General features: G+C 43.4%; 1 protein-coding gene across 2 annotated transcripts in view; it reads left to right on the plus strand.

Annotated features, from left to right (window-relative positions):
* GUK1 (guanylate kinase 1) overlaps positions 1–20,270 on the plus strand; it is a 68,942-nt gene extending 48,672 nt beyond the window's left edge. For both annotated transcript variants that reach the window (XM_030197400.1, XM_030197404.1), the window contains exons 5-8: positions 3,655–3,793; positions 8,925–9,009; positions 15,971–16,056; positions 19,451–20,270. In XM_030197400.1, the coding sequence (XP_030053260.1) occupies positions 3,655–3,793; positions 8,925–9,009; positions 15,971–16,056; positions 19,451–19,504 (364 nt within the window). In that variant the 3' untranslated portion in view covers positions 19,505–20,270. The remainder of the gene's footprint in view (positions 1–3,654; positions 3,794–8,924; positions 9,010–15,970; positions 16,057–19,450) is intronic.
* Positions 20,271–21,860: the final 1,590 nt, after the last annotated feature.

The following is a 21,860-nucleotide window of genomic DNA, read 5'->3' on the forward strand; positions in this document are numbered from 1 at the left end:
GCTACTGTTTAAACATAAGCAATAACTTATCTGAGTCATACATCTGGAGCTTCTTATGATGGCTGCATTGTTGTCGCTATATATATCTCCTTATTCCACCATATAACTGGGAATCACATTCTAGTCCTTCGCCTTCCCCTGAACACGCCCGACACCGCGGGTGTCACTCTTCTTTCTTCAGGGACTAGGGTTAAGGCGGCCTTCTGCTCCTTCTTATTTCCAACACCAACTGCAGTATGCAGGTCCCTGGAGCAGTTTTAGTGGGTGCAATGCACTTCAGGCAGGCGGACCCAGGCCCATCCCCCCTCCCCACCTCTTACCCACCAGAAACCCACTGTACCCACATGTAGGTAATCCCCTTCACCCGTAAGGGCTATGGTAGTGGTGTACAGATGTGGGGAGTGGGTTTGGGGGGCTCAGCTCACAAGGTAAGAGAGCTATGTACCTGGGAGCAATCTGTGAAGTCCACTGCAGTGCCCCCTAGGGTGCCCGGTTGGTGTCCTGGCATGTGAGGGGGACCAGTGCACTATGAATGCTGGCTTCTCCCATGACCAAATGGCTTGGATTTGGTCATTTCTGAGATGGGCGTCCTCGGTTTCCATTATGGCCAAAAATCAGGGACGACCATCTCTAAGGTTGACCTAAATTTCGTGATTTGGGCGTCCCTGACTGTATTATGGAAACGTAAGATGGACACCCATCTTGTTTCGATAATACGAGTTTCCCCACACCTTCTCCGGGACATCCTGCGAGGACGTCCTCAGGAAAGCTTGGACGCCCCTTTCGATTATGCCCCCCTTTGTCACAGACTTTATACATGTGCTTTGTTGGAAAGTTGTCTCTTCACTCATGGACTTATGCATAGACTTCATCAATTTCCATGAGGAAAAGTATGTACATGGATTTGCACCTGCTAATTTGTGTGGGTATTTTTTTTCCATGAATACTTAATAAATTGAAAAGTATACACATGAGTGCATTCCCTGTCCCAGCCCTGCCACCAGGACAGTTACTTTTGTGCATATGTGTTGGGCAATTTTCAAAAGCACAATTTCTGTGCATAATACCCTCCGATAGGCATGACAAATGCCATTTGAAAATTTCCTTCTCTCTCTCTCTCACACTCACATACATAGAGATAGATATATAGATGTACATTGCTTTACAGTGCACTCACTCTTAGTAGGTGTCTGTAGCATGTAATTGAAAAGATGTTTTACTACTGTATTTAACTCATTTAGTAGACAGTATAAATTGTCTCAAAATAAGTGGGGAAAGTATGTGAAGCATAGCTCGTGGAATTCTTTCCAACCCATCTGCATATGTCTATGTAAACATGTGTGTGTGTGTTGTCCCTGTGTTTGTTTTTTAACATTTTTTATTTATTAATTTCAAATATATACAATATTGTATATTACTGCAATAAAGAAAATGGCAGTACACTGAAGAAAAAAAATCACTTAATAAAGATAAGGCAAAAGCAAATAAAACTCAGCTACTACCATTAGTTCACAATAAAGAGGAGAGGAGCTAACAATGGCAGTGTTAGAACAAAGAAAAATATTTAAAGAAACTATAGAGGTTGTCTGTCTCTGTGTTTGTGATCCGGAAGGAACAGGGGAGGGATAGTTTCAAACATTCCATTGGTAAAAGGGAAAAGATGTTACTATCAACCAATTTGAAAGGATGCATTTTACATTTTGACCACAGGGTGCCACTATAGCAGTGCAGCAGGTATTGTCACACTTCTTCACCACTAGTTGGCAGTATGCAGAGCAAACTGTATAGTTCAGTTACTATGTGTCTCCATGCATAACAACTATTAGGAAAACTATACAATTTAGTCACTAGGTTTCACAGTAAAAACGAGAGCTAAGAAATTAAATAAACATATGAATCGCTAATAAACCAGCAGGGATGGGGGTGTAGCAGGAGGGGAGGGGTACATGGTGGGGAGAATATGCAGAGCATGCCTCACGAAAGTATTTCCAACACCTCTGCCTAGTTGTAAGTTTGTGTTTCTGCACGGCTGTGTGTGTGTTACTTCTGAAGCAAATCTGTGCAAGAAATGTGAACATTTTGAACATAACGTTTTAAATTATTTGCCCTTTATTTGTTCAGATAACACTGAATTTGAGAAACCTTTTATGACTCAAAAAGTACAATTTTAATATATTGTTCAGAATTCCCTATCATAAGCTTTGGTCAACCCAGAGGCTCAGTCTTCCTCTATCTTTTCTCACTTTGATTTGAACACAAAGTGTGCTTAGGTACAGGTGGGTCTATTTGGACTCAGGCCCACTCAAAATTGTGGCACTCTTGCTGTGGCTGGTGGGAATCCCCATATCCCACCAGCTAAAGGTTTCCTCCTCCTCAGGCAGCCAATTTTCTTCCAAATGGCAGCTGGTAACATACACCGGCCCCTCTGCACATGCTCAGTTTTCACCCATGCGGAAGCATGACCATGTATGGACTACTGGCAGCAGCGTCAGCTCAAGTTAAGTTAAGCAATAAATGTTTTAAAACCTGAAACACGGCACCGTAGACAGCCATCAGGCATTGGCTGTTGGCTCTGCAGCCGCAACTCCTCTCGCCTCCACGTCACTGACCCAGGAGTACGACCCCGGAGGAGCGCAGCAACGTGAGAGGCGAGAGGAGTTGCGGCTGCAGAGCTGACAGCCAATGCCTGATGGCTTGTAAGGTGCCGCGTTTCAAGTTTGAAAACATTTATTGATTTTTTTTCTTTTTGTAGCGGCTGCTGCTGCTCAACAGGAGAAGCAGCAGCGGCCGGACAGCGTTACCAATGGCAGCTGCGGGTGGCGAGGGGGTTTGATGCGCGGGGGGGGGAGGGAGGGGAGGCTCGCTGGTCATGGGTGGCTGGGGGGGGTCGCTGGACATGGGTGGCTGCAGGGGGGGCAGGGGGAGAGGAGGGTCGCTGGACATGGATGGCTGCAGGGGGGGGGCAGGGGAGAGGGAGGTGGGGAGGGGGTCCTGAGACCAGAGAGGTGGGGGTGGGGAGGGGAGCCTCTGTCACACACACACAGACACTCCTGTCTCTCAAACACTCTCTCTCTCTCACACACACACATTCTGCCTCTCATTCTCTCTCTGACACACACACTCCATCTCTCACACACACTCAAACATACGCACTCCGAGGAAAACCATGCTAGCGCCCATTTCATTTGTGTCAGAAACGGGCCTTTTTTACTAGTTGTATTATAATGTTCCTTTGAATGAATGTATGTCCTCTGTCCTATATACACTGGTGTGTTCCCTTTTTTCTTTTTGTTTTTTTATTTTATTGTACATTGTACATCGCTTAGATCCTTGTATTACTTGGAATAACCAGTATAGTAAGTTTTTAATAAACGTAGGGCCCTGTTTACTAAGCCATGCTGTAGGTGCACTAACACTTTTAGCGCTAATTGTTAGTTCGTGCTAAAAACTCTAGCGCACCTTAGTAACCGTTGCGCCAAGTTATAGAATTACCTCCAAAATGCATAATTTCTTTCCAGCCTTCTATTGGGTTGGAAAGAATAAAAAGGGAAGTTTCTTCTTAGGCTTAGCCCTTTCGTGCTGCCTCTAGCAACATATGTCTCCCAGCTCTGCATAATTTTCTTTCCTCTCACCCATTGTGTCTTTTCTCCCCAGTAAAGCTGCTGTCCAGACGGTGCAGGCAAAGAATCAGATCTGCATACTAGATATCGACATGCAGGGAGTAAAAAACATTAAGAAAAGTGAACTGAAGCCCATTTATATTTCCATCCATCCTCCGTCTGCAGCAGTTCTTGTAAGTGAAATAGCTGGCTTAAGCCAGAATGGAATAGTAAAAAAAACCTGTTGATTTGCAGGCATTCATAAGGTACCTGTTCTCGCATCCTGGGAAATGTGGTATTTAAGTGGTCATAAGTGCAAGTGGGAGAATTGGAATAATGAAGAAAGCAAATGAAATAAAATGGTGATAATGTATGGCTATTAATCTTCATATTACATTTTTTTACTTGAATTTTTTAAATTAAATTTGCATGTTTTGCTGAGGCACAGATGTCACACTTAGAAAATGTTTCTGATTTGAATCCTGCTTAAGTGGCAGTATGACTTGTGCATATACATATTTTTTAAAATAGATTCTTTCTTAGCGTCAGCTTACACTGTTCTAAACCAGCGGGTGTTTACCTCCATCTGCTGGTGGAAAGGGATGAGAAAACAGAATTCAACCAGTGGCATCACTGCCTATAATATGTGGTGCTCTCTGGATCAATCCAGTATTTTTCTCTACCTTCCATCAAGTGGTAGGTTGTGCTGTGGTCTCGGTCCCTGGCCTAGCTCCCTGCTCTGCTGGCCATGGCCACCAGCGTGCTTGAGCCTAATGGCCACTCCCAGATCCCAGTCTCAGGACTGTACCTGGTTGAGCTCGGAGCTTGGCTCTGCAGCCCCTAGTCGCACTCCTTAGAGCCACTGGTTGAGCCTTTGGCTTGTTACCGAGGGATCTCGCCTAAGGGGTGTAGGTCCCCATCCCCCCTACCCCTCTTGCCTATTCACACTCTTTGGGTGCGTCCTCCAAGGGCTCCCTTTGTAGCTCTCAGGTGCCTAGATTCCCCCGCTCAAATTGCCCTGGGCAGGGTTTTTTTCTTGGTTTAGGGAATAAGGCTTTTTTGCTGCGCCTGTCTCTTTTTAAGGGGGGGGGGGGGGGGGGAGTAAGCAAGGCAGCCCTGTAATTAACAGTGCCGTTTAAAGTACTAGGTCAAAGTACTTAAGTAAAAGTAAAATGCATATTTGATACTTAAATGAAAGAGTACAATAAAAAAACACATTAAGAGGAAGTAAAACAGTTAGTACCTAATATAATACTGAGTAAAAATAAAAAGTGCTACAACTACAAATGTTTATTTGTTTATTAAATTTGTATACCACTAATGACAGTTGTATCACAGCAGTGAACACAGTAAATTAACATCAATTAAAATTAAAATCAAGAAAGATATAGTAGAATTGGAAAAGGTGCAGCGAAAGACGACTAAAATGATAGCGGGGATGGGATGACTTCCCTATGAAGAAAGATTAAGGAGGCTAGGGCTTTTCAGCTTGGAGAAGAGACGGCTGAGGGGAGACATGATAGAGGTATATAAAATAATGAGTGGAGTGGAACAGGTGGATGTGAAGCGTCTGTTCACGCTTTCCAAAAATACTAGGACTAGGGGGCATGCGATGAAACTACAGTGTAGTAAATTTAAAACAAATCGGAGAAAATGTTTCTTCACCCAACGCATAATTAAACTCTGGAATTTGTTGCCGGAGAACGTGGTGAAGGCGGTTAGCTTGGCAGAGTTCAAAAAGGGGTTAGACGGTTTCCTAAAGGACAAGTCCATAAACCACTACTAAATGGACTTGGGGAAAAATCCATAATTCCAGGAATAATGTATAGAATGTTTGTACGTTTGGGAAGCTTGCCACGTGCCCTTGGCCTGGATTGGCCCAGTGTGGCATTACTTATGAACTTATGTACTAGAGACTTATACATTGGCACTATCACCTCCTTTTCCCTGCTGGTCATGCCTCTATGCATCCTAGCATCCTTCTAGCTTTGACCGTCGCTTTTTCTACCTGTTTGTAAGCTTTAAGGTCATCAGACACAATCACCCCCAAGTCCTGCTCTTCCTTCATACACTGAAGCACTTCACCCCCTATATTGTACCGTTCCCTCAGATTCTTGCGACCCAAATGCATGACCCTGCATTTTTTAGGATTAAACCTTAGTTGCCAAATATTGGTCCATTCCTCCAGCTTTGCTAGGTCCTTCCTCATGTCATTCACACCCTCCAGGGTGTCCACCCTGCTGCAGAGTTTAGTATCATCCGCAAAGAGACAAACCTTACCAGACAGCCCTTCCGCAATATCGCTCAAAAAGACATTAAAAAGAGCCAGCCCTAGGACCGATCCCTGCGGTACTACACTGACAACATCCTTTTCTTCAGAGCAAACTCCATTTATCACTACCCTCTGTCTCTTACCATTCAACCAAATTTTAACCCAATCAGTTACTCTAGGTCCCAAACTGAGGGCACTTAATTTATTTATCAGTCGCCCGTGCGGAACCATGTCAAAGGCTTTGCTGAAATCCAAGCAAACCACATCAAGTGCCCCTCCAACATCCAAACTGTTTGGTCACCCAGTCGAAGAAGACAGTCAGATTCGTCTGACACAACCTGCCATTAGTGAAGCCATGCTGCCTCGGGTCCTGCATTCCATTTAGTTCAAGAAATCTCACAATCCTCCTGTTTAGAAGCGTTTCCATTAGCTTACTCACCACTGAGATGAGACTGACAGGTCTGTAATTCCCAACGTCCTCCTTACTTCCGCTCTTGTGCAAAGGAACCACATCCGCCCTTCTCCAGTCCACCGGGACCACTCCAGTTTCTAAGGAAGCATTGAAGAGGTTCGTCAGTGGAGCCGACAAAACTTCTCCGAGTTCCTTAAGCACCCTTGGGTGTATCCCATCTGGCCCCATCGCTCTGTCTACTTTTAGTTTGGCAAGCTTCTCACGAACACAGTCCTCCGTAAACGGGTCTTGGTCTACCATACATCCATCCCCTTTAGCCTTTGTTTTCTGCAGCCCTACCCCCGGTCTTTCTTTCGTGAACACAGAGCTAAAATAATCGTTAAGCAGTTCAGCCTTTTCCTTATCATCTTCCACATATTTCTCTCCCTCAGCTTTGAACCTCACAATGCTATTATGGCACTTCCTTTTGTCACTTACATAACTGAAAAAGGTCTTATCCCCCAATTTTACTGTATTAGCTATCTTTTTCTTCATTTGCCGCTTCGCTTTCCTGATAGCTTTTCCAGCTTCTCTTCGCTTATTCAGGTATTCTCTCCTGTCTTTATCTTTCTGAGTTGTCTTATAATGTGCGAAGGCTAGCCTCCTTACCCTTATCTTTTCAGCTACTACATTCGAGTACCAGAGGCCTTCTTTTTCTCTTACTTTTATGTAATTTTCTAACATAAAGGTTACTTGCCTTTAATATAGCTCCTGTTCCCATCCCACTATCTGTTCCTTGAGAAAGTCCCCCCATCTCGGCAAAGTTAGTTCCTTTGAAATCCAGGACCTTCAATCTCGAATGAGCCCTTTCTTCTGTTTTAATATTGAACCATACCATATGATGATCACTAGATGCCAAATGGTCTGCCACCTTTTATTATTATTAGGATTTATTTACTGCCTTTTTGAAGGAATTCACTCAAGGCAGTGTACAGTAAGAATAGATCAAACATGAGCAATAGGCAATTAGAGCAGTAAAAATATTCGAACAACAATACAAAGTATGGCATGGTATACTACTTGCAATGACAACACAATATGTACTAGAACATTATAATTGGTAGTGAAGGGTAAGGCAAAGTTGTAACATATAGATGAGTAAGAGAGTAGGAAGAATTAGAAAGCAAGGTAATTGATTTGAAGAAAGTTGCTTGTGAGGTCAGAGAGATGGTTAAATATGATCTCAGCTAGGGTAGGAGTGGATAAAAATGTCCCGCTGCAGTATGTGCAGCCCGAGTCAATCCTTGTGTGTGTGTGAGTGAGACTAACAAGTTAGTTACTTCTTCCGTTGAAGGCTTGGTTGAAGAGCCAAGCTTTCACCTGCTTCCTGAAGTAGAGGTAGTCTTGTGTTAAGCGGAGCCTTTCAGGCAATGCATTCCAGAGTGTGGAGACTACTCCAGAGAAGGCTCGCTTGTGGGTATCATATCGCGTAATGTCTTTTGGAGAGGGTGTAGTTAGTGAAAGTCCTTGGGAGGACTTAAGTGTCCTTGGCGGTGTGTGGAGGATCATCCTATTCTTCAGATACTCGGGGCCATTTCCTTTCAGGGCCTTGAAGATCAGACATAGAGTTTTAAATTTAGCCCTGTATTGTACTGGTAGCCAGTGAAGTTTTTGCAAAAATGGTGTGATATGGTCACCCCACTTGCAACCTTCTTTGAGTCTTGCTGCTGTATTCTGAATCAACTGGAGCTGGTGCAGGCCCTTTGTAGTCAGACCATTGTATAGTGCATTGCAATAATCCAGTCTTGACGTTACCATGGCATGCACAACTGGGATAAGATTTACCTTCTCGATGTAAGGAGAGAGGCAGCATAACTGTTGCAAATAGTAGAAGCAGCTCTTGAAGGTTGCTTGGATTTGAGTCAGAGAAAGTGTTGAATCTAACTGTATTCCAAGGTTCCTGACTTGTGATTTGAGGGGGAGTTCATACTTCCCAAAAGGGATTTTGATGTCAGGTATGTATCCACTTGACGTCAGAAATGTACTCTCCCTTCGTAAGCACCAGGTCCTTATCTAAGTCCCACTGTAAAAAAAAGAAAAACACATTTTTTGGAGTTTCTTGTAAATCTTAAAACCTGGTTCTTTTTAAATCATAACATTGCAGGTTCTGAAAGTAAGAAGAAAGCAGGCCTTACTATAAATAGCAACCTCAGAGTAGGGAGGAGGGAATATTCTAGGATTTGCATGATTTGAGGTGCCGTTGGGGGGGGGGGGGGGGGGGAAGGGAGGAAGGAGGAGAAATAGTATAAAACAAATGTGGATGACCAGTGTAGCACACTTATCGTATTTTCGTTTTTGTATTATTTCATAGTCATAGTATAGATGATGGATGGGGAGAAATATATGAAAAAATGTAAAAATATTGAACAAATTGAACATGTGAAGGTTTGACTATTTATTTTTTTTTCTTTATCCATTTGTTCAGTAAAAATTGTTTTAAAATCATAGCCTTACTGCTTTAAACCATGTTTTTACCACATGTAATAGCTCTGTGCAAGTTCATTCTCCTAAAACAAAGCCATGTGCTGGTTATGGTTTTGTAGGACATTTTTGTTTTGAGTTCATTAAGTTAGTTGATATCTGTTTTCTTTGCTTGTTTTAGGAAAAGAGATTAAGAGGCAGAAAAACAGAAACTGAAGACAGTTTACAGAAGAGGTTAAATGCTGCTATCAAAGATATGGAAATTAGTGAGTATGTCCCTGTTCAATACGACAAGGATCTGAATCTGCAGATAGATATGTTACTTCTGGGGGAATTCTGCTCAACTGCCTAATGCAGAATTTACGCAAAACTGTGTACAGGCTACAAGCACGTTGCATGGTTCCATAATAAGACATAAGCATTGCCATAGTGGGACAGACCAAAGGTCCATCAGTCCCAGTGTCCTGTTTCCAGCATTGGCCAATCTAGGTTATAAGTACTTGGCAAGATCCCAGAACAGTAAAACAGAATTTATGCTTCTTATCCTAGAAATAAACAGTGGATTTTCCTAAGTCCATCTTAATAATAGATTATGGACTTTTCTTTTAGGAAAGTATCCAAACCTTTTTTTAAACCTTGCTAAGCTAACTGCTTTTACCACATTCTCTGGCAACGAATTCCAGTGTTTAATTACATGTTGAGTGAAGGAATATTTTTTCTAGTTTGTTTTAAATTTACTACTTAGTAGCTTCATTGCATGCCCCCTACCCATTCCGTTCCACTCCACTCCACTCATTATTTTACAGACCTCTATTATATCTCCCATCAGCCTGGACTTTGATCCTGGGGAACTCAGTTCGATTCCCACTTCAGCTACTTGTGACTCTGGGCAAGTCACTTAACCCTCCATTACACCTGTTACAAAATAAGTACCTGAATATATGTAAACCGCTTTGAATGTAGTTGCAAAAACCTCAGAAAGGCGGAATATCAAGTCCCATACCTGTTGGCCTGGGATCCTGCCTCACTCCGAGGTCCCCATCCTCCCAGAGTTTCTGTTGGTTTCAGCCATATAAAAAAAAAATGCTATACAGGAGATGGGCTTTGCAGCTTCAGGTGGGACAGCAAGCAGCTGAAGCGTCTTCGGAGCTGCAGCCTTCAGCCTGCTGAGCCTGTTCAGTGGCATTCTTCCCTGGGAGGTTCCGCTGTGGGTGGGAAGTGTGCTGCCCTCTTCTGGTGAGTGTTTGACTGTATCTTTAGGGGGAAGTGTGGTCATGGCGGCGGAGACCATTTAGCAGTGCTTTTAAAACAAATAGGAGGAAATATTTTTTTCACTTAGCAGATAGTTAAGCACTGGAACTCATTCCAGCCCTAACCTTTTGTCCATTTGTCAGACCAACTGTGATCACATTACAGGAAGGCTGAGATAAGGTGAAGGGGTAATGCTTGGATGGATGCTTTTGTGGTACATGTCTTTGCTGTGCTTGTTCTCTGGGTAAAGGGGTGTTTTGGTTTTATCCCCAACATGTAATAATTAAAATAGATAGTTATAGTGTTGGCAAATCATATTTCATTTTGCAAATTAATGACACTGCATTAGGAATTGTGACTAGAAATGGCCAAATAGCTTTGTTTTCCTGCTTTTTTTTGGCTAAAACAGGGTTACCAAACCTGGTCCTGGAGGCACCCCAGCCAGTCAGGTTTTCAGGATATCCACAATGAATATTCTTGAGAGAGATTTGCATGCACTGCCTCCACTGCTTGCAAATATCTCACACAAATATTCATTGTGGATATCCTAAAAATCTGACTGACTGGGGTGCCTCCAGGACCAGGTTTGGGAACCACTAGGCTAAAGCATGGTTCTGTCAACTTGGCAGCTGGGTATTTTGTTTTAGATTGTTTAGGATGTTTTTCTGTTTTCTAAATCACAATTTTTATAACTAGATGCCTAGGTTGAAAAGGTATATAGGGCATATGTTGTGCCTAGTAGTATAAAGGCCTCATAACCACTAAATTTTCAAAATTATCATCATAAAATGTTTTAGGATTTATGGACACTTTAAATAGACATTCAGCCATTTATAGCTTCAACATTAGAACCATCAGCACGTATATTCAAAAATAGTTTTTCAATAAGGTTTCAAAAAATTTGTACATAGAAACCACCAGTGGTATACAGTAGTAAATATATAAATAATACCTAACTTCAAAATTGTAGTGTAATATTTTACCTCAGTTTTTGGACTTTTTTTTTTTTTGACCAATTTTGTATTTAAGTAATATATATTTTTGCTATATTATTGGTGATTTGCAGTTTTGAATTAAAGTATTCCCAGTTTATCGGTGGTTGCAGCTTAGTTCTATGCTTAGAGTGCACTTCACATACGGCAGATGCCACAAACACCTGACATCGTCACCATCAGCCATCGGTTTCACCACGCAGGGCATGTTGCCTCCCACATATACCAGCTGCTGTTGGCAAGCTCCTCCCCTAGATGCGCCGGCCTGAGCAAGTGTTGGGAGGAAGATATTCAGGAGTCTGTCTCCGACAGTTTATGGGAACGGGCCTGGGGGTCCTTGTTTAAATGCTCCAATTCCTCATCTGTGTTGCAATTTATGTACTTTTTCATGCATAGGGCATTGTGGATGCCTCTTAGATTGCATATGATTGATTCCTCAAATTCCACCCTTTGCTGGTCTTGCCAGTCTCAGCAAGGCACTCTTAAGCACCTTATGTGTATGTGTTCAAAGTTACTGGAAAGATATTTGGTCGTTGCTAGTAGGTGTTTTTCATCTTCCGGGTTCAATATCTTATAAACACTTGATACTTAAGGGCCAATGTGTTCAGAACCGCTTGCCACCTAATGAATGCGTACTCCTTAATACTCTGCTTTCATTGGCCTTGAAGGTAATTCTTTCGCATTGAAAGTCCTTGGGTCAGGTCACGTATCAAGAATGGTGGAATCTGTTGTACCAAACTTATACGTATGAAATATGCTTAGCAAAAAAAATCATTTAAGTTTGCCATGCACAAGGAGAAATGGTCTTCATTGGTATCTTATTTTAAAAGTCAACATGCAATATGTTGTGCTTAATATCACTAGCTGTTGTTTCTCTTTGACTGTGTATGGCATTTGCATGTAAGTTTTTTTTTGTTTTTCCCTCTTCCTTCCTCTCTCTTCTCCTCTCTTTATTATTGGCTTGGTCCACCAGTTCATGATTCATGTTGCACAGTTGTTACTCATTGTTTGTACTGTATTGAAAACTAATAAAAATATGAAACCTAAAAAGAAAAAAAAGTATTTATCTTTTTTGCTATATCACTGGTGGTGTCAGTGCACAACATTTTTTGAAAACGTTTTTTGAATATATGGACTGATTATAATGTTGAAAGTACAAATGGTTGAATGCCTGCTTTCAAGTATGATGGTCCATAACCCCCCCTCCTCCCCCCCCCCCCCAAAAAAAATTGTGATGATAATTTTGAGAAATATATGTTAGTGCATATTGAAGATGTAGTGCTTTACCTTATTTTTTGGAGGGGGGGACTTTTTGTATGTCTAATTTACGTAGCTTCCCACTATTCCAAAACTTGTGGGATAGTTGAGTTCATCAACCAGCAGGTGGAGATAGAGACCTAAAAACTGAGCTGAGGCATATCTCTTGGCATCCAGTCCAGCTCCTCAGTATTTTCTATCTGCACCAGGTGGGTGGACACACTTTATAGCCTCTGGTTCTGAGTGATTTGCTCCTGGCCCAGTTGGTCAGCTGGTCCCCAGTTGAGCTTTGCGGATGGCTTGAGTCTGCAGAGTCATATCTGGAGGTCTTCAGATCCCTGCCCCTGGTGCCCCATAAATTTGCTTCTTCCCTCCACTCACCTCTTTCCTGTTTCCTGTGAAGCTCTCCTCTTCCAGTACAGCAACCTTAAAAAAAAAAAAAAAAAAAGAAGGAACAAGGTTTGCTGGAGTCCTGGAGAGTGCGGGACAGAGAATCAGTCCTGAACTTTTCTCATCTGTGGTAAGACTTGTGGAGACTGTGAGCTTGGGAGGAGCAGATGGCAGTGGTAATTCTGACTAAAGTTTAACTCGGAACTCCTTGGAGGGCTACAATTTCTACTTGGTGCAGGGGAGGGATCCTGACTCACCGCTTTGGACTGCGTTGTGCTGTGCTTGTGCCAATTGGGATGAATGGCGAGTCCCGCGGAGGCAGTTAAGCAGTTTTCCCACTGTGGGAACCGATTGTCCGGCATCGGGGCATTGCAGTGCGTGTAAGACGGGAATCCCTTAGGACATTGGGGAAACGGTTGGCAGCAGCACATCTTTGGATTTGGCGCAGCATCCAAATATGCCGGGGACTTCGATCTCTCCGGCAAGAGCCGGCATGCAGTTTGATGCAGGAGAGCACGGAAACTGGTGCCTTTTTGTCGGGGCCAACTGTCTGATCAAATGCGGAGCACAGCATCCACTTTACAACCTCAAAGCCCAACAGAACATTCAGCTGCATCGGGATCTTTGTTTTCTCCAGAGTTTGTATCGCTCTTACACCAGGCCTATTTACTGAAGCAGGAACAGTCAGAGTTGCTGCAAGGTGCTTCAGTTTCTCACCCCACTGCCTCTACAGCTCCTAAGAGATCTCATTTAGCCTTATCTGTCCACTCCTGGAGGTCTATCTCTGCTTCTCCCTCCTTATCTGATGTGGCCTCGGTCTATTCAGAGAAGCTATCATTGAGGGAGAGCTCCTTATGAGAAGAGGGATGACCCAAAAGTACTGAAGGTGATTCATAAAGAGGAGCTCAGTACTCTTATTTCTAAGGCACTGGCAGTGCTTTCCATTGAGGAGCCTTCATCTTCACTGTCAGGAGTTCCATCTTTGTAAGCTCTGTAGAGCAGGGATTGTCTATTTATGTCCAGTGTACAGCGCTGCATCTAGTAGTACTATAGAAATGATAAGTAGTAGTAGTGCTATCATGAGTGGACTTAGAGGTCCTTCTAAGGCCTTCCCAATGCATCCAGACATTCAGGACCTGAATACAGCAGAATGAGTCTCACTGGACACGGGGCTGAGGGTGGAAGAGCCATGGCTTTCACCTCTACCCATTTATTCCATAGGAGAAAGAGAAATTGCAGCTTCCCAGGGTGAACTTCCTTGTTAAGGTGGTGACTAAGAAGACCTCCTTTCTGTTGGAAGGGGTCATTGACCCAAATGTCCTACAGGTTAGGAATCTAAAAGGCTTGCTGAAATGTGCCTTTGAAGTAGCCTCTTTGTGCCTTCAAGTGACAGTGTGCAGCTTGTTCGTGGCTAGAGCATGCCTGAAGTGTGGCAGATTGCTGATGCCACAAGATGGGCGCCACAACACCCAGCTGGAATCAGGGTCGGCCTACTTGGTGGATGCTATTTATGACATGTTATGGGTTACAGCCTGCAGTATGTCTTTGGCTATCACTGCAAGTCAACATTGGGTAGCGGATGCAACTTTAAGTCATGACTACTTAAATTGCCCTTTTGGGGCAATTGGCTATTTGGAGAAGATCTCAGTAACTTAGTGAAAAAGCTGGGGTAAACTAAGCCACAGAGGTTGCTGGAGGATAAGCTGGAAACTTCTGATCGTCCGTCTTCAGGGGGCTCTTGATCTCCATTTCGAGACAGTAGATGGTATCGACCTGGTTATCAGCAATATGATTAGAAGTCCTGCTTTAAGGTACTCCCTTTCATACTGACAGTCTTCCTCTTAGTCAGCTAGAGTGCCTAATGCCTCCCAATATTCTCTTCGTCCAGTGGGAGGACATCTTTCGCATTTTTGGGAGGTGTGGACCAAAATACTGTAGCAGTATCGAGCTGCAGGCTAACAGGAGACAATGTAATTAAAGACTAATCAATGCCATCTACGTAGACGCACAGCCCTTGAAAAAGCTGAAAAAGCGAAACAGATGTGGCCGCTGTCGGGCAACAGAAAAGTGCTCGACATTGTTAGGCTTGAAAAGTACTGCTCACAGCATATAAGACAATTTGCATAAGATTAGAAATAAATGATGTGGTTTCGGAATATAATAGAAATCATTGAAGTTCACAAAAGGGAAAGCATTGAAGTTTTCAAAAAAAACAAAAAAAAAAAAAACCCCAAGAAAATTAAGTTTGAATATATTTCAAGTAAAGAATACAAATTTTAAAAAGCGAGGTTTTTATGACCAGTGATGAACACCACGCCTTCAGTTAAAGCCGCTGAAAATCATAAGTAAGCTGTAGGGCGTTTTGAGGTCTTTTCCTTGATTTTCAAAAAAAGTATTGGATTGAAACAAATTCATATTTTCATATACGAATGTAGTGGACTCTTCACAATAATAATGTAATTTTTAAATTTTGAGTCTTGGATTTTTTTCCTCTTTTTCATTGTCTACATCGGTGAACAGTGCAATATCCGACAGAACACTTCAAGGACCTGACACAGACCATGCCTGCATCAGGAGTCTGGAAAACTAAAACATTATAAATATACTAGTAAAAAAAAAACCCGTTTCTGATGCAAATGAAACGGGGAGGCTAGCAAGGTTTTCTTCAGAGTGTGCATGTGGGAGTGTTTGTTTTGTTACATTTGTACCCCGCGCTTTCCCACTCATGGCAGGCTCAATGCGGCTTACATGGGGCAATGGAGGGTTAAGTGACTTGCCCAGAGTCACAAGGAGCTGCCTGTGCCTGAAGTGGGAATCGAACTCAGTTCCTCAGTTCCCCAGGACCAAAGTCCACCACCCTAACCACTAGGCCACTCCTAGTGTGTGTCCCTGCCCTCTGCCCTCTCTCCCTCCCTCTCCCCCCTCTGAGTCCTTCACTGTTTCCTGGGATTTCGTGCTGTGCTGTTTTCCTTCACTTATGGGGAAACTGGATATCTCTGGCGCTTCACACTTCTGGCTGGAGGCTTCAGTGGTGCCTTTTATATATATAGATATATATAGCTTTATTATTTATATTTATTTGTTATATGTGAAATTAGAAATAACATCTAAAACAACTATATTGTCTGATATACAAAAGTATGTGATATCCGTAGACATTCTTTTCACGTTTTGAGTATTCTAACTTTGGTCATCTATTACATCTGCCATGTTCTGTGCTTACTGTTGTTAGTATATGAATCTTGGAGAGGCTTGTGTCTTGCACTCTAACAGACCTTAATTAAATGACATATATTCCATTTGTATCATAACCTACCTTTCTTCTTTAATTTGATAGGTAAAGAGCCAGGCCTCTTTGATGTGATCATTATCAATGATGATTTAGAAGAAGCCTATTCCAATCTGAAGAAGGTCCTTCAGGAAGTAAGGAGGTTAAAGTTTAATGTTAGATGATGGGACAATTTTAGAAGAGATATAGACCGTTTGCATGTCTAACAAGCAGAGAAAGCATGCAGAGCATGGCTTATGCAATTCTTTTTGAACTCTATACATGTAAATGCATATGTATATGTGTGTGGAGTGGGGAGGACGGGGTACATGTTTGTGTGTTGGGCTGTATGTTTGCTTTCCGTGCGTCTGTGATCAGGAGAGGAAATGAGAGGGGAAGGCCGTTTGAAAAGTGCAGTTCCGTTAATCACTATGGCACTCGTATTCAAAAGAGAAAAATGTCTCAAAAGCAGCAGATGGACCTTTTTCTTGTCAAAACATCTAAATTGCAATTTTCGAAAGTCAGAATTGGGACGTTTTACTCCAGAGTTTGTGTAAGTTGCAAAGGAGCTTGGAGGGGGCAGGATTTGGGCAGACCAGGAATTTGGATGTGTTTTTGGAATAATGGAACAAAATAAAAACATCTCTAGGGCAAAATTGGGGACATTGTTATGTGGACCTGTTTCAGTCATGACTAAGTCACAAAAAGGTGCTCTAACTGACCAGCTGACCACTGAAGGGATTAAGACATAATTCCTTAGTGGTCACTGACCCCCCACTCCCCCAAAATGTGACAGTACATACCAGGCTCTGTGACAGCTTCAGATATTATGGCCATTCCTATTAGAATAGGAAGCTGGTCCCAGGATTAGGCTAGTGGTCAGTGCAGTCGACTATAGAGAAAGGGACCCAGGTCCATATCCCACTCTAACTAGTACACTTGTGATTGAAATTTTGAGTCTTCCAAAACCCACAAAATACCAACACCTATCTATAGGTACAATTAGCAGACCTGAGGGCATTTGTAGTAGTGTTCAGTTAGGTACAGTAGGTTTTCAGGTGTTCCTGGAGGGCTCACAATACAAAATAAGGGTGTTAAAGTGGGAGTTGTACCTGAGTTCCTTTATGTCACATCCACTGCACTGACCACTAGGCTGCCCATCTGCTCTGTTGTGATGTCTGTGTGGTGAGTTTACTAGGAATGGTTCCCTATCGCTTGCTTTAGTACATTTTTCTGTAGGACGGTTTTTTATGTTTGTTTTTAAATGGTACCTAAAGACAGTGGCGTAGGAAGGGAGGGGCGGTCCGCCCCGGGTGCACGCGCTCGGGGGGTGCTGGCCCCGCTGGTTCCCTGCTCCCTCTGCCCCGGAACAGGTTACTTCCTGTTCCGGGGCAGAGAGAGCAGGGAACCAGCGGGGCCGACGCAGCTCCGAGTGACGTGCACCCGGGGCGGATCGGCCCTCCCGCAGGTAAGAATGCGGTCCGGGGGGGGGGGGGGGGGGGGGGGGTTCGTAGTCCGGAGGGGGAGGGGTGCGCAGCGGCAACCAGCCCCGGGTGCCATTAGCCCTCGCTACGGCACTGCCTAAAGAAATATACTGAGCACAAACACGTCTGGAAAATGGCGATATTGGACTTGGACATCGTATCAAATGCCCCTCTGTTACAATGAATCAGTGTATGGATACTGCAGCTATTGGAGCTGCTTCTCCCATAGATGTATTGGGGTGGTTTTTTTTTTTTTTTTTGAGATTTGGTTTATTTCTCTTCCACTGCCTACCAGATGCAGAAATTTCTAGGGTTGTACATTTAACATATTAATAACGCAATTAACATGTTTAATGTTTAACGTGCATTAAAAATTTTAATGCACGTTAATGGCAGGTCTCGCCTTCATCCAGCATTACTGTATTTTCCTCCCCACCGTAACTTTTCTGCTGCTCCTCTGACCCGCTATAGCGCTGAACCGTGCTGCTTATCTCTCCGCTCCAAGCTTCTCTGTAGCGTCCCGCCTCCTCTGACAGAACTTCCTATTTCCAGGCAAGATGCTACAGAGAGAGGCTTAGAGCAGAGGGAGAAGCATGGTTCAGCGCTGCAGGTTGGAGCACCTAGAGGTGCCGGGAGAAAGGAAGGGAAGAGAGCGAGAGAGAGATGCGGATCATGGCGGGAGGGGGGTGTTCAGGAATGTATAAAGAGGAAGAGAGAGAGAGAGAGCGGAGAGATGCGGACCACGGGGGGGGGGGGGGGGGGGGGGGGGGGGGGGGGGGGTTGAGAATGCAGAAAGAGGTGCCTGGTGAAAGAGGGAGAGAGCGAGCGAGAGATGGGGATTGTGGGGGGGGGGCATTTGGGAATGGTGAGGGAGGGAGAGAGAGAAAGATGCGGACTGGGGCGAGGGGGGTTCAGGAATGCAGAAAGAGGTGCTCAGAGAAAGAGAGAGAGAGAGATGCAGACCACAGGGGGTTCGGGAATGCAGAAAGAGATGCATGGTGAAAGAGAGATGGGGACCAAGGGGGGTTGTTTTAGAGGGACAGATGCTGGAAATAGGGGTGGAAAAAACAAAGAAGTGAGATGGTGACCATGGAATAGACAGGTGGGAAGAAATGGTGACCCCCTCCCTCCCTCACTGCATCCCCCTTTTTTTGGGCACTTGTTCTTAGGGACCCTCTGCCACGTAAGCATCGCACGTGGCCCCAGGACTGCTTTCATCTGAAACAGGGCCCAGGTGGTCATATCCAGATCAGAAAAGATCTCGCAGTCCTCCTGGTACAGTTTGCCCTTACTATAAAATAGCAGGACAAATGACTGCTTCCACTGGTACCAGATGTCATGAGACCTTAGATATTAAGTAAGTGGTTGCAACTCCATTTGGCTCTGGAGAGTGCTCCTGCTAGATCCTGGTATGAGTCCCAGCAAAAGTGCTCTGGGCAGTTGGCCTTATGTATTTTCTCTTTCAGCTTGTAATTGCTAAAACAAGCGATAATGTTCTTGGGTTTATTATTCTGGGAGGGCCTATGGACTCACTCCAAACATACCTTCTCTGGCGGTTAGTCCTACTGGGCGCCGCTAAAGAGGGCACTGACAATTCTCTGAACCACCTCGTCAGAGTTGCTGTAAGTCAGGGTTTCCGGGATCCCCCGAAACACAAATTGTAGTGATGGCTCCAGTTCTATAAATCTTCCAACTTATCCAGAATCTGTTGAGAGCTAACTTGAATCTCTGTAAACCGTTTATCAATTCCAGTAGCAGCAGTATACAATCACTGATTCACTGTGATTATAGTGATTAAGGACTTGCATCTTTCAGACTGCCTTCCTCGCTTCTCTCCTGATCAGATACACAGCATATGCACACACACAAGCATGCATTTATATGCAAAGAGGTTGGAAAGAATTCTGTGAGTCTTGCTTTACGTGCTTTGTCCACTTGTTTTATTCTAGAATTGTGATTAGAAGTATATCCCAGAAAAATTCCCTGTTGTCATTTACACCTTCAAGTCACACACATGTTATTCCTTCCTTCCTCCAAAGTGTTTTAACTTGTCTGTATTTTGCAGGAAATCTTGAAGGTCAAGCAATCCAAGAACTCCTCACTGAAGGATTCCAGCTAACTCATCATCATTCCTTCCATCATAGACTGATTCCAAGAGCCTCGTTTCCGGGAGCCTGACTAATCCAGAGTCCTATTTGACTAAGAACTAGAGCTTTTTCCAACACCCCCCCCCCAACCCCCGTTTTTATTTTCGCTGCTATACTCCAGGAGGCCTTGTGTCAATTTTAAACGCATGCATCAATTTCCTTTAATTATGTTAACATGGACATGCATTGAGACAGAAAACAATATTGTAAGTAAATTTGCTTGATTGATTTGTATTCATTGCATTTGCCACTCATGCTTTGTAGATAAGGTTTGTTTCATTTTTCCACTCTGTTGAGTAAACTTTGTCTTCCAAGAACAGAGCTGCCCATCCAACCTTGGACCAAATGAATTCGCCAATGAAGAAAACCTTGTTACAGTATATCCAGGATCTTGACTGGAAGTACTGGCTCCGGGTAGCTTTTCTTATACCTTCTTTCTTCCCGTACTTTTTATTTGTTATTTATTTTTATTTGTTACATTTGTATCCCGCATTTTCCCACCTATTTGTAGGCTCAATGTGGCTTACATAGTTCCGGAGAGGTGGTTATAGACTCCAGTATGAACAAATACAGAGTGGATAGTGCAGTTGATTAGATTTGCAAGGGTGAGATCATGCGGCAAAGGATTGAGTGTTGTCTATTTCCTAGTTTAATTGTTGTGTTTCATTATTCGGTGTTTATGTCAGTTTTGTGGGGTATGCCTTTTTGAAAAGGAGAGTCTTTAGGGTTTTCAGGTCTTTTGGTAATGTATTCCAGAGCTGTGTGCATATGTAGGAAAAGATGGACGAATATGTTGATTTATACTTCAGGCCCTTGCATCTTGGGAAGTAAAGGCTTAGGTACGTCCTTGCTGATTCATGTTTCTAATTGGTAAGTTGATTAGTTCAGACATGTAGCCCAGAGCTAGGCCATGGATTATTTTGTGAACCAAATTACAAATCTTGAAGGCAATACGCTCTTTGATTTGTAACCAGTGCAGTTTTTCACGAAGGGGTTTTGCGCTTTCAAATCTTGTTTTACCATAGATAAGCCTTGCTGCCATGTTCTGAGCGGTCTGAAGTTTCCTTAAGATTCTTCCAAGATCTCTTTATAAACCTCATTCTCCTCTGCACGCTACCACTGTGATAGACTTGCAGAGCATTCCTGCTGCTGGAACAGTTGAGAAATTGTCAGCTGTGTGGTCGAAACAGAGTGGCATGGACAAAGACCTCAGGCCCTCTCTAGTCTACCTGTCCTCGTTCCTGCTGTGGTGGCAGAGATCACATTTAACCTTTAACTTCACTCATTTGTTTGTAACCAGCAATGTTCATTGCCTATTTTATCATGAAATGAATACCATTACTGTTTTTCTCTACCACCTACTACAGAAGACCATTCCATTTATCTATCTCCCTTTCAATGATGCGGTATTTCCTGATGTAGCTCCTGAGTCAGACTGCTTGGAGTGTATACCGTGACTTTTGTTCTGTTGCATCTACAATACCAGTAACCTGTACAGAGTCATTATCCCCCCCCCCCCCCCCCCCCTTTGTGGTTATGTCTCTCTATACACATGCATCCTTCCATTTCAGGTCTCTCGGTCCTGGTTAGTGCATCTCATCTTCCTCTGTGTACTGCTGTTTCTAATTTCTGTACTTCAAGTGCATGAGTTTGCTTTTTTTTCCCTTTTGCATTGAATTTTAACAGCCGGGCACCCATCCACTTCTCAACGTTCCATACATCACACTGCATTCTGTTTCTCCATTCTATTGCAGATCTTAGTATTATCTGTGAAGAGGCAAACTTTTTTTTTCTTCTGATTTGAACAGACTTGGCCTCCAGACTCCTCAGTGACGTACAGCAGTCATTGCCTTTCTTTCCTCAGTGAATTCCATTTACCACCCCACACTCTGTCCCTTTACCGGTTTCTAATCTAGTCTTCCATCCTGGGGTGTTCCCTCCCCCCCCTCCCCCCAAGCTTTTCAGCTTGTTGCAGAGTGCACCCTGCTCCTTTCTACAGATAAAAGCTGACCTGTGCTTGGCTTGGGTGGTCTCCAGGTCACATCCGTGCATAGGTCCCAGTCATTACTAGTCTACTCCTACAGATAGATGCTTTTGTGTATGTTATATATATATATATATATATATATATATGTGTGTGTGTAATTTAAAGATCTTGGAATCATTTGCAGCTGTTTTGGAAATTTCTTCCAGAACATCCTGCAAGAACAAACATGGTTTGAATATGGCCATGAAACTCTTACCTGGGCATAGATAGCTTCTTCACTAACAGGGAAATTCTATAAATCGGTGTGCACTTAGTCAGTTATAAGCCATTATAGAATACTA

Source organism: Microcaecilia unicolor, chromosome 1 (genome assembly GCF_901765095.1).
Source record: "Microcaecilia unicolor chromosome 1, aMicUni1.1, whole genome shotgun sequence".
Lineage (NCBI taxonomy): Eukaryota > Metazoa > Chordata > Amphibia > Gymnophiona > Siphonopidae > Microcaecilia > Microcaecilia unicolor.